Below are 13386 nucleotides of genomic sequence, written 5' to 3'. Positions count from 1 at the left end.
CGTTATAAAAATCCCAGAACCCAGGGGTGAGGCTGAAGCCACCTCCTGTGTCACAGAGACTGAGAAGAGCCACATGCTCTGACCTCATTGCCCCTCCCCCAGGCCGCACGGTGCTGTACAGCACAGTACCTAGAAGGTCCCCCTGGGCCTATGGTTTTCCCAGTGGGTAAAAGGAGAGCCTACAGTTGACATCCAGTCCCCCTAGCATTGTGAGATACATCTGGGCATGTCCACTTGGGGCTCACCTCACAGGGATCGCTGGGAAAGTCTGCAGGACTCTACCACTAGGGATCAGATAGATAGAGAAGGGGGATGGCATTTCCACCTCCCAGTGCTCAGATGTTGGTGGACCACATTCCTGCTTAGAGTGGTGCCTGAGCAGATAACCCAGCCAGCTGCTCCGCCCATCTGCATTGCCAGGGCAGTGGCCTTTTTTTTTTTTTTAAGGGAACTTGATGGACAGCTCTGTCTTATTTGGGTCCCTAGCCAACCAGCCGTACCAAGTATGGGGCCTGTTCTGTGGCCTCAGCCGTGCAGGGAAGCACATTCACAACCCTGCGCCTTCAGTATAGCCTCCAGGCCCACCTAACCAAGAAACTAGGCCAAAGAATCTGTGTAGCCACAGGGCCTACTCTACAACCCTGCTTGGGCAGGGAGCCATGCCAGAAGCCCTGTTAAGTATAGTGTTAAGTGTAGCCTCTGGCACTGCATAATCAGGGAACCTGAACAGTGAGCCGGGACAGCCTTATAGCCCAGTCTGTGGTGCTACCCAGCTGCTGAGCCCACCCCACAGCCCTGCCCTGCAACAGAGCACAGCCTATGGCCCTGCCTGATTGTTGAACACAGCCTCCCCAGGGAGCCACCTGTCTAACTGGGGAGCATAGCCTCCAGCCCCACCTGATGCGGAAGCCTAGACAGCAACCCTGTCCATCTGCGGAGCACAGTCTCTAGCCCATCTAACTGCAGGACATGGATGGAGATCCCTCCCAACCAGAGAACTCAGCCGGTGACCTTCTCAAACAGTGGAGCATAGCCAAGAGCTTACCTGACTGTGAGGTACAACCTGAGACCTTGCCCAACCTCAGGGCACAGCCTGATGTCTGTTTGATTACAGAGCATAGCCAAAGGCCCTGTCCAACCACAAAGGCCTGTCTGCAGCCAGCCTCAACAAGGAGTCCAGCCAGCAGCCCATCCAATCAGGAAGCACGGCCTGAGACCCCACCCAAACGGCAGTGATTGCAGAGCCCAGACTATAGCCTTACTTAACCTGGGAGTCCAGCCAGTCGCACCACTATGCCAGGGAACACAGCCTGTGACCACACTTGGCCAAAGGTAATTGTAGAATTCAGCCAGTGGCCCCACCTGACTGCAAGCACAACCAGCAGCCCCACCTGATCAGGGAGCTCTCCCATTGGCCTCGCTTGAATATGGAACCCAGCCAGCAGACTCCCACAACCACAGAGCCCAGCTAGTAGCACCCATCCTGATGTCAGAGCATGGGCAGCAGCCTCACCCAACTGGAGATACTGATAGGAAGTCCTGCCTGCCCATGAACACTACCAGCTGATCTGTCCAGTATCCCAAGCTGGGCTGACTGACGAAGGGCTTTCCCTGCTGAGACTATAAAATCTGGCGAAAGAGACCAATTGCCTAAATGGCAGATACCCACACGAGTAATCAAGGAACGTGAAGAGGGGTGCCTGGATGGCTCAGTTGGTTGAATGTCTGACTTTGGCTCAGGTCATGATCTCATGGCTTGTGAGTTTGAGCTCCACATCGGGACAGCTCCATTGTCAGTGCAGAGCCTGCTTGGGATTCTCTTTCTCCCCCTGTCTCTCTACCCCTCACCCACTTGTACATTTTCTCTCTCTCTCTCTCAAAATAAATAAATAAATAAACTTAAAAAAAGAAAGAACATGAAGAATCAGGTAAACATGACATCACCAATGACACTAATAAAACTCTAACAACTGACCCCAGAGAAATGATTTGTGAATTTTCTGACAAAGAATTCAGAATAATCCTCTTAAGTTCAGTCAGCTACAAGAACACACAGATAAGCAACTAAATGAAATTCAGAAAATAATGCATATATAAAATGAAAAGTTCAGTGAAGTTTTTTGATGTTTTTAGAAACTATTTTTTAAAAACCCAGAAATCTTAGAGCTGAAGAATATAATAAACTGAAAAATTCAGTTGAGAGCTTCAACAACAGACTTGACAAAGCAGAAAAAAAAGAATTAATGAATTGAAAGATAGGTTATTTGAAATTATCCAGTCATAGGAGAAAAAAAAACAACAAATGAAGAGTGAAGAAAAGCTACAGAATTACAGAACACAATCAAGAGATGCAAATATATGTTTTGAATATATTATTATGAATACCCATAAGAAGAGAAAGGGACAAAAGTCCATTTAAAGCAAGAATGGCAAAAAGCTCCCCATACTTGGTGAGAGGAATGGATATCAGATTCAGGAGGTGCAGTGAATCTCAAATAGGTTGAATGCTGAAAGGGCTATACCAAGACATAGTAAATATTTGATCAAAAGTCAAAGAAAAAGTGAATTTTGAAAGCAGCAAGAGAAAAACAATTTGTCAATACAGGGATGTTCTCCTAAGACCCTGTGTGGCTTTCTCAAAAGAAACTTTGCAGTCTAGAGGTCAATGGGATGATATATTCAAAATCTTGAAAGAAAAATACCTGTCAACCAAGAATACTATATGCCCTATAACTGTCCTTTAAGCTAGAAATGGTCAGAAGAGACAGGGAAGTTCATTATGTAATAAAGGGATTAATTAATCAATAATATATAACGATAATAAATAATTATGCATCCAACATCAGAGCACCCAATCTATAAAACAAATATTAACAGAACTGAAGGGAAATAAGTAATAGTTGGGGACTTTAATACCCCCTCTCAGTAATGGATAGAGCATCCAGACAGAGAATCAATAAGCAAATAGCAGATATGAATAACACTAGACCAAATGGACCAAACGGACAAAAACAAAAAACAGTTAGGTCACAACATATGTCTTAAGAAATGGAAGAAGATAGGAATTATATCAAGTATCTTTCTGACCACAGTGGTATGAAACTAGAAATCAATGAACAGGGGCAAAGCTGGAAAATTCTCAAATACATGAAAATTAAACAACATACTCCTGGACAACAAATGCTTCAAAGTGGAAATAGAAAGCAGTTTTTAAATATGAAACAAATGAAACTGGAAAACCAACATACTAAAACATATGGGATGCAGCAAAGGCATTCTAAGAGAGAAGTTTATAGTGATAAATGCATACACTGAGAAAAAAGGTCTCAAATATTGTAACTTACACCTCAAGGAACTACAAAAAGAAGAACTAAGCGGAAAGCTAGCAGAAGGAAGGAAATAAATGAAGTAGAGAATAGGAAAACAATAGAAAAGTTTAACAAAACTTTTGGTTGGTTCTTTGAAAGGTACACAAAAGTGTGTAACTTTAGCTAGAATAACCAAGAAAAAACAGAGGATATTCAAACAATATTAGAAAAGAAAGAGAAGATATTACAACAGATACTATAGAAGTACAAAGGATTATAAGAGACTATTGTGAATAATTAAACACCAACAAATTGGACAACCTTAGAAGAAAGGGATGAATTCCTGTAAACATACAATCTGCTAAGACCAAATCCTAAAGAAATAGAAAATCTGACCAGACTGATGACAAATAATCAAAAATCTCCCAACAAAGAAAAGCCTAGGACAGAGATTAATATCCAAAATATACAAGGAACTCATATAATTCAGGATCAAGAAAAGTAAATAACATGACCAAAAGTGGACAAAAGACTTGAAGATATTCTTTGGAAGTGAGGTATTACTTCACACCTGTTAGAATGGGTATTATTGAGAGGTGGCAAATATCGGTGAGGATGTGGAAAAATAGAAACTCATACACTGTTGGTTGAAAATATAAATTGGTATGGAGGTTCCCCCAAAATTAAAAATAGAACTACTGTATGATCCAGTAAATCCATTTCTGTCAAATGAAATGAAATCATTGTCTCGAAGAGGTAGCGAAGAGTACCTTGTATTCATTGCAGCATTAGTCATAGTAACTAAGACATAGAAGCAACCTAAGAGTCTACTGATATTTCAGAATATCAATCAACCATAAAAAAAGGACATCCTGACATTTGTGACAATATGGATGGACCTGGAAGACATTATTGCTAAGTGAAATAAGTCAGACAGAAAAAGACAGATACTGTGTGATATCACTTATATGTGGAAACTAAAAAATACTGAACTAGAAATAGATTGGTGGTTACCGATGGTCCAGGGGTAGGGGAATTTGGAGGAGGAATGAGTGAAGGTGGTCAAAGAGTACAAAATGTCAGTTATAAATTCTGGTGATGTTCTGTACAGCATTGTAACTATAGTTAACAATACTGTATTATATATTTGAAGGTTGCTAAGACAGTAAATCTTAAAAATTCTCACCACACACAGAAAAATTGTAACTATATGATGTGATGAATACCTAACATCATTTTATGATGTGTGTATGTATATATCAGATCAATAGTTGGTACATCTTAACATTATACAGTGTCAATTACATCTCAGTAAACCTGGAAAAACTACACAAACAAGCACAGATGGTATATGAGAAGATAGCCTGGACCAAGAGGGTTTCTCCCTCTAAATTATGCCTATTTGCATAGAGCGAATAGATACATTATTTTAAAGTTTCCATGTCTTTACTTTACTTGGGAAAATTGAACGCTTTTCAGAAGTTAGCTATTTTTTTTATATATTGTCAATCCGTATTATTTATTCATTATTAGGGTTCTTATTTTCTTCTAACAACTTTAATAAAAACTGTGTTATAAGTTTTTTATACCTTTTAAGAAATGAATTTGTTTTTAGCATATACCTTTATACTTCAGTATATACTTTTAATATACATTGTTATTTTGCATTTCCCCCCAAAATACTGTCTTTTAATCTTGTTTGATATCCATATATGTATATTCTAAATTTTTGTGTAATGACGCCTAGTACTATTTTTATTGTGATTTCTTACGAATACAGTTCTTGTCAATTCAAAAATCAGATAGTTACTCATCTGTATTTTCTTGTAATTTTTTTGAAGTTTAATTTTCCTTTTTACTTATTTCCACTTTTCTTTCCTTTTTTCTCCTCTTTAGTTTTTATGTTCGCCCTTTTGGAGCATTTGAAATATATTTTGCCCTTTGGAATGAACATCTGACTTAAATAGATAAGTTTTTTCAACACCATTAACTGAATAATTCTTCCCTTCCTTCCATAGTCTCTGATTAGATTTCCTCATAAAAAAGCCAACTTTTTTTAAATCATGGGTTTCTTAGGTATTTTATGGATGTTTTTCTTCATCCCCTTCTCCTTGCTACTTTTGTGAACAGGATTATTTTTCATTTCTCAATGTAAATCTTTAAAATTATCATTTTAGGGGCACCTGGCTCAGTCAGTTGAGTGTCTGCCTTGGCGGGGGGGGTCATGATCTCACAGTTCGTGGGTTTGAGCCCCGTGTCGGGCTCTGTGCTGAGGGCTTAGAGCCTGGGGCCTGCTTCGGATTCTGTGTCTCCCTCTCTCTCTGCCCCTCCCCTGCTGCACTCTATCTCTCTCTCAAAAACAAGTAAACATTAAAAAAATTAGTTATCATTTTAAAGCATAAATTTTGGGGTGCCTCTATCTATCTATCTCTCTCTCAAAAATAAGTAAACATTAAAAAAATTAGTTATCATTTTAAAGCATAAATTTTGGGGTGCCTGGGTGGCTCAGTCGGTTAAATATCCAACTCTTCATCTCAGATCAGGTCTTTTTTTTTTTTTTCCTTAAATAATTTATTGTCAAGTCGGTTTACATATAACACCCAGTGCTCATCCCAACAAGCGCCCTCCTCCATGCCCATCACCTCCCTTCCCCTCTGCTCCATCCCCCTCAGCCCTCAGCTTGTTCTCAGCATTCAACAGTCTCTCATGGTTTGCCTCCCTTCCTCTCTCCAACTATTTTTCCCCTTCATCTCCCACTCCGTCCCTCCGTTAACTTCCTCCTAATCCACCTATATGTGCAAACATAAGGTATCTGTCCTTCTCTGCCTGACTTATTTCGCTCAGCATAACACCCTCTAGTTCCATCCATGTTGCTACACAAGGCCAGATTTCGTTCTTTCTCATTGCCATGTAGTATTCCATTGTATAAATAAACCACATCTTCCTGATCCATTCATCAGTTGGTGGACACTTAGGTTCTTTCCATGTTTTGGCTATTGTTGTGAGTGCTGCTATGAACATTGGGGTACATGTGCTCAGGTCTTGATGGTCATGAGTTCAAGCCCTGTGTTGGGCTCTGCACTAGGCATGGAGCCTACTTAAAAAAAAAAAAAGTACAAATTGTAAACTGAGTCTGGTAACATAACTCAGAATCAGACTTAAGCTTATTTTCTTTCCCTACCAAGTTAGCTCTTCTTATAATTTTTATTATTGATGATATCACCATTTACCCACCCATCCAAATCTGAAACCCAGAAGTAATTATAGATTGTAGTTTTACCAGCTAAATTTCTGAGCCTCCACTATCTTAAATTAGGCCCTCATTCTTTTATACTAAGCCAAAGAGTGTAATTTCAAATGCTTACCAGAAGCAAGCAGGTAATAAACTGCATGAAGGATGCTGGGCACAAGGGAATAGAAAGTTGACGGACTTTGGCACAATGCCCTGTCTTGCAAGGGAGCTGCCGCTTCTCTGTTCCAGGCAGTAATGTGGGATCATATTTCACCAATCTGATTTTTCAGGAGGAACCAGAAATCTGAATTCTTAGGTGAAATCTTCTAAGTCCCAGTGCAAACCAAACAAAATATGACTGCAGCCACAAGTTTGTATCCCGTGGCTATTACTGCGTCCCCCTAACCTGATTTTTATTCCTTCCATCTAATCTCCTCCCAGACTTTTTACCATACCTCCCTGTATCAACATGAAGTGCCAGTCAAATCGGACTTTAGAGGTGGTTATGTAACCCAGCTCACCTGAGTTCACTCCTTGGTGACTTACAGATAGAAACTACAGTGGATGGACTTGTCATACAAAGTAACTCTATTTGCAGCACATAAGGAGATCATGGGGAGTAACATCCAAAGCTGTGACTCCCCAGGCAATAGGGAATGAGTTCCTTTTATTTAGGGTTAGATTGAATATGTAGAAAGGGAATCCTTGTCATCGCATGTAGAGGCAGGCTTAAGGTCACACATGTGCCTCAAGGAAACATGCCTAGACATACATTATATGTTACGTTAACGAGGTTTGTGCTCCTCCATGAGCCGGGAATTTAGCATTATAGTGAGGTAGAGGTCACTGTCGGTCATCCCATGGTCCATCAGCACAGGTGTGCGTCCATGGTTAAGCTCAAACTGGTCTGGGTGGTCTGGTCCTACAGAGTTCCCCCTGACAGGCATAATGTCTTCAGGGGTAGTTTTGGTTTCCATCAATGGATGCTGTGCCCTTTGGATCCTTTGCCTGAGTGAGGAGATGGTTGGAAAGAACTTAAGGAAAATGGGGGACAGAGGTGGGTGGGCACACGCAGGTGGGTGGTAAAGGTCAGGTCTTAAGGTCTTGTTGGTGACGGTCAGGATTAACTGCATCGAAACAAGTAACATTCTTAGAAGAGTTCTTGCTCCTTGGGTAAGCACTAAGTAATGTTGTTTGTTGGCTGTTCCTTTCCACTTAATTAAAAGCCCAAATACCTCCATGTACGCTTAGGATAATTTTTAACGTGGCAAAAAGGTGTTTTCTCATGACTTCCAGCTGTCCTTCCACCTTCATCTCCTGCTGTTTCACTGAATATACTCAAGCCATCACGTGCGTCAGGCTTCTTCATGCCCTCCCGCCTCTTCGTCCTCTGCCCTGTCCATCTGACTCGAGAACTTTCACTCCTCCCCACCCACCCCAAGATGCAATTCAAGTATCTCCTCCACTGTTAAACCTTTGACTACTCTTAAACCCTTGCAGAGCTAATGTCTCGTTCTGTGTGTCCCAGTTAAGATCGCGATGTCCCTAGGGCAGGGACTCCATTTTTCCTTCTTCTTCGTATTCTCCGTAATTTGTGCAGTGCTGGCCCATAGTGTAAATCTGCAGTAAATGTTAGCTGGAAAGACTACAACTAGTAGAAGTTAGTGCTGGGACTGGAACCCTTGCCTGACTGAATTTCTGGCTCTTCAGGTTGTACTGCCCCGAGGAAAGAAGCTGTGGCTGCCTTGTCAGCAGGGACCCAGTGTAGTCGGTATCCAATCTGTTGTAGCCTGGGGCTTTTTGGTCACAACTAAAGGAGTATAGAAAAAATTTTATACTATAAGGCAGTACAGTAGCATGAAGGATGTAGTATGTGGCAAGTAGGGTGAAATCCCCAGTTAAAGAGTGTGTTTTGCCAGTCAGGTTAAGCAGTTCTGTTTTCCTACTTTAGAAGTTTGATGGTAAATGGTCAGAGACACCACATCTATTTATAGGTAGTCTGTGTGCCAGATTTGTTATCTCCTTTCCCCAGACTTGATAAACGAAAGAATGTTGGACTTAACTATTGGTAGTGTCTCCATTAATGAATAGGGAGTCTGGAGAAAACACGTGAACAGGAAATTCAAGGGCACCTAGTGTTGTTTTTATTAGTCCAGGAATTGTAGACTTGCAAATTGTATCCTGTTCTTTTCCTGACTAAAGAAAGGGCTTTAGTAAGAGACAAAGAACAGTGTTAAATCCATTGGAGGAATAAATTTGCAATATAATAAGCGCCAGTCCTCTAAATCATTCTTTGTAATAATTTGGTCACTTCTGCTCTTGGTTTTGTTTAATTTGAAATTTTTAAAGCCTGTTTTGTCTGGCTAGAAGGAAAGAATTTGTTCTTGTTTTTAAGGCTACTTTCTAAAAGATATTATTTAATCAAGATCAAGGGTAGGATTTTGGCTTTTTCTGTAATTGTATCCCTCAAGTAGGATTTGTTTCTGAACATTAGCCTAACATTAAATGATTCTGTAGTTTTTAATCCAAAGGAAACTAATATATGTGAAAGTACAATTTAAAATCCATTACAGTTGAGTTCTGTTAACATCATTTACTGAATGCCTACTGTGTGCCTAGCACTTTGCCAGGTGTTGAGTAGACACAGGTTTTTTTGCTCTGCTTTAGCTTTTAAACAAAGTGCACATATTTGCAGGTATGTATGTATAACTAGAATGGAAAGTTTTAATCATGATCAAATTATATAGTTGTTTGTGTGTGTGTGTGTGTGTGTGTGTGTGTGTGTATTACATATATACATTCCATACATATGTAAGTTGTTTTTCATTACTTGATATCCACCTTTGGATTTTGGATTAAACTCATTACATCTTTAAAAAAATTTTTTTAATGTTTATTTTTGAGAGAAAGGGTAGAGTGAGGGGGGGGGCAGACAACGAGGGAGACACAGAATCTCAAGCAGGCTCCGGGCTCTGAGCTGTCCGCACAGAGTCCAATGTGGGGCTAGAACCCAAAAACTGAGATCATGACCTGAGCCAGGTGCCCCAAACTCATCATAACATCTTCTAATGATGGGAGAAACTGCATCTTCTGTTCATCCCCACCTCCCCCTTCCAAATGTTGAAAAAAAGGAACAGGCACTTCTTTACTGGTGCTTGACAAGAATGATCTATAGGGAACTTAAAATCTATATGCCTAAATGAAGCTCCCTGGAATACTTACTGCTGCAGATTTTTATATCTGTTCCCCTTTTGAGGATTTAGGATGCATGATAGCATATTAAAGATGCTGAGAAGTCTTGAAGGAAGAAACTGGTTTAACTTTCTTTGATCTGGATTTCCCAAATTTATTTGGAATTCCTCAATTTCCAGTCCATCTTTCTCAGCCTTCCCTCCATCATCAAATCCCAGTTAACTATGATTTGGAATGTGTGCTGTATACCCTCCGTATTCCACTTTTCCTTCTTTGATTTTCTTGCGTGTGATCCTGAAACATAGAGCATGAACCCAGTGATTCTGAGGTTTCAAAGATGGTGTGGCAGTGTTACCTTAGGTAGCATTCTCAGAAGAGCAGCTCAGTACTTAAAACTCATTTGGCCATGATAATTCTTGAGTTCCATTAGTTTTCTTTTTTATTGTTTTTAAAAATAACACTCATGAAATTAAAGCATTCAGCGCATTTTAAACAAATTAAACTAGGTGCCACAAATAATGTCCTACATTTGTACAGCCCATTGTGGCTTTGCTGTGTACCATCTCAGGTGGCCTTAGATTATGCCTGTGAACCACGTAGGGCAAATATTATAAAACCTCTGTTGAGTTCACAGTGTTCTAGTGATTTGAATAAGGCCTTTCGATCAATTAGCAGCAGGTCCTGGATTAGATCTATAAATGTCTTGACTCCTAGGTTCAGTAATTTCTTTTTCTATAGTTGCTTATAGCCAACTTTTATAGAGTACTTTGTTTTTTGCCAACTCTTTTCATCTCTTCCTCCACCCCCCGTTTGACAGTTTGGCTCATTCATTTTTTAAAACCTACTATGTGTCAGATACAGTGCTATTGTGGGGAATACTAAAAAATGCATCAGGAAGAATTCTTGCCCAGAGGTGCTGCTGGTTTAGTGGGACAGATAAATGAGTGCCAAGAACCAGTGTGTGAGATGCACACCCATGGAGGAATACCAAATGTTATGCCTCTTCTGATAGGGAATGTTAGAGAAGTCATCACAGTAAGACTTGAGCTAAACTGGGCCTTAAAGGATCAGCAGGTCAGAAGTGATTGGGGATACGTCACACTAGGCTTTGGAGGCACAAAAGAGCCAAGTATGTTGGGAGAAGAGGGAGTGGTGAGGAGGGGCAGTAGAGAAGGTGAGACAGGCCAGTTGGAGATAGCACTTGGAGTTGGATCCTAACTCCAAGCACACTAGCCATGTGACTTTTATTTTCTTTTTTTAATATTTGTTTTTTTGAGAGAGAGAGAGACAGAGTGTGAGTGGACGAGGGGCGGAGAGAGAGAGGGAGACACAGAATCTGAAGCAGGCTCCAAGCTCTGAGCTGTCAGCATAGAGTCTGATGCGGGGCTGGAACTCACGAAGATAATGACCTGAGCCCAAGTCCGATGCTTAACCAACTGAGCCACCCAGGTGCCCAGCCATGTGTCTTTAGTCAGCTTTGGTTCTTTACCCTGCAGGGCTGTTGTAAGGAGGAAATGCAGTCATGCATAGGAAGTGCCCCTCTCTTGAATCCTCTGGAGGAAAAAGGGAGAAATCAGTGAATAAAATATCATAAAATTCCTGATAGGCATGACCATTCAGTGTATGTGAGTTGCCTTTGTTTATTATGCTAAGCTAATTTTGTTTGCTGCAGGCAGTGAAGAGACAGGAATGATCTTAAACAAGTGACACAATCAACTTCTTGTTCTAAAAATCTTTAGAGTAGTTAGCAGAGGAACAAGTTTGTGAAGCTAAAATAATAGTTTCATATTTAGACATAATGACTTTAAGACTCCTGAAGTACCTGAGGTATAAAACCAGCAAGAGGGCAGTGGAACTAGGAATTTGTCATAGTTAAACTATACTGTTAACATGTACTTGACTTGATTGACATTGGAGAACAAGAAAGGTCTTTTGGTTCATTCCATTACCCCTGGAGTCTACTGCAGTTCAGATCCATACACAGCAGTCTGTATCTTCATGTAATTAGGGAGAGGTGGGTGTTGGAGAGTCCAGCTAACAGTGCAACGTTGGATGCTCACTGTTGGCAATCTGGATCTTCTCTAGGTCTGTTATGATCTCCATCCAGATAAGCAAAAACGTCTTTAATGCATGGAACCATCCTAATCTTTTTTGGTCCAGATGTAGACTGTAGTAGGCAAATTTCTTATGGTCGGTGCCGCCCATCGGTAGCAGCCATCACAGTTCAGTCTGTCTCACCCTGCGAAGCAACCATTTTGCTACATTCCTTATCTTGTCTAATTGTCCAGTTACCTTCTTCAAACCAGTACTATGTTTGGCTGGCCTGGTGGTTTTTCAAAGATGGCACTTGAGTGACTAAGTAGACCGCAATGCCCAGTTAAGGCCACAAAACATCCCTACTGTCACCTGGCTTTATTTATACATTTGTGTTTTCTGTCTGGTTCAAATGAGTATCATTCGAAAATGAAATGGACCTTAGAGTCTGGAGAAGTATCCTGGACCTTGTTATAGCACTATTTGAAATGACATAGAATTCAGAATGAAATAGGCCAGCATGGACTCCATCCAAAGGGGCTTGTTTTTAAAAGTTGTTTTCCCGTAAAATGTATATACATAAGAATTGCTTCAGACTGATTTTGTGTGCATATTTGATGCACTGCTTCATGTTTCATAGAATTTATATTCCAAAGTTGCTTCTTACTATTTATCTGAACTATATTAACTCTTAGGCTTACCATTGAGTGCAGGCATATGTATTAGCAAAGTCCTGTGGATTTTATGCAGTGATCAATGAAGCAACAACAAAATAGATTGATCCTTTCTTGTTTTGAATGCTTGTTGACTACAGCCTTTTGTATAAAATGTGTCCATGTTGTGTGTGGATTGGTGCTTCTTCACTCTTATTCACCCCTGGTTTTGCCAACATAAAATTAATTTCCATTGCTTTGGGAATAGTGCATCTTCCTCTTTCTTTACTAGCACTCTATTCTTTTTTTTTTTTTTTAATTTTTTAACGTTTATTTATTTTTTAGAGACAGAGACAGAACATGAGCAAGGTAGGGGTAGAGAGAAACAGTGTGAGCAGGGAAGAAGTAGAGAGAGAGGGAGACACAGAATCTGAAGCAGGCTCCAGGCTCTGAGCTGTCAGCACACAGCCTGATGCAGGGCTCCCACCCATGAACTATGAGATCATGACCTGGGCCAAAGTCAGATGCTTAACCCACTGAACCACCCAGGTGCCCCAGCACTGTATTCTTTATAATGCGGAAGACTTGGATGGTTTAACTATGAGGGTAGACTTTTGCTTAATAGAAATTAAACCATCTCTAGAGTTTACTATGAGGGATAGAAAGTGTTTTTCTACTGAACAATTTGTGTTTATATGTTTCAGTTTCTGTTACTATGGCAATGACGGCAGGGACTACAACCTCCTTTCCTATGAGCAACCATACGCGAGAAAGAGTGACTGTGGCCAAGCTCACGTTGGAGAATTTTTACAGCAATCTAATTTTACAGCATGAAGAGAGAGAAACCAGGTATAGTAAAGGCTAGTCAGAAGTTTTTGTTTGGTTTAATAAGCTCTTGTGCTGCAAGTGGAGTGTAAACACATTGTCTATTAATAATATAAATATTGTGGGTTGCTGTATACTGTTT

At 40.5% G+C, this 13386-nt stretch overlaps 1 protein-coding gene across 5 annotated transcripts in view; it reads left to right on the top strand.

The window, feature by feature from the left end:
- Positions 1-13386, top strand: part of STK38L (serine/threonine kinase 38 like) — an 80960-nt gene that overhangs the window by 38056 nt on the left and 29518 nt on the right. For 3 of the 5 annotated variants that reach the window (XM_039240799.1, XM_039240801.1, XM_039240804.1), the window contains one exon: positions 13124-13268. In XM_039240799.1, the coding sequence (XP_039096730.1) occupies positions 13135-13268 (134 nt within the window). In that variant the 5' untranslated portion in view covers positions 13124-13134. Of the gene's footprint in view, positions 1-1114; positions 1333-3033; positions 3039-13123; positions 13269-13386 lie in introns of those variants that run through there. The other 2 variants (XM_039240803.1, XM_039240802.1) reach the window with 2 other exon arrangements.

The sequence above is a fragment of the Hyaena hyaena genome, unplaced genomic scaffold (genome assembly GCF_003009895.1).
Source record: "Hyaena hyaena isolate Hyena2069 unplaced genomic scaffold, ASM300989v1 scaffold_182, whole genome shotgun sequence".
Taxonomy (NCBI): Eukaryota; Metazoa; Chordata; class Mammalia; order Carnivora; family Hyaenidae; genus Hyaena; species Hyaena hyaena.
This window is presented reverse-complemented; position numbering and strand designations above follow the sequence as displayed.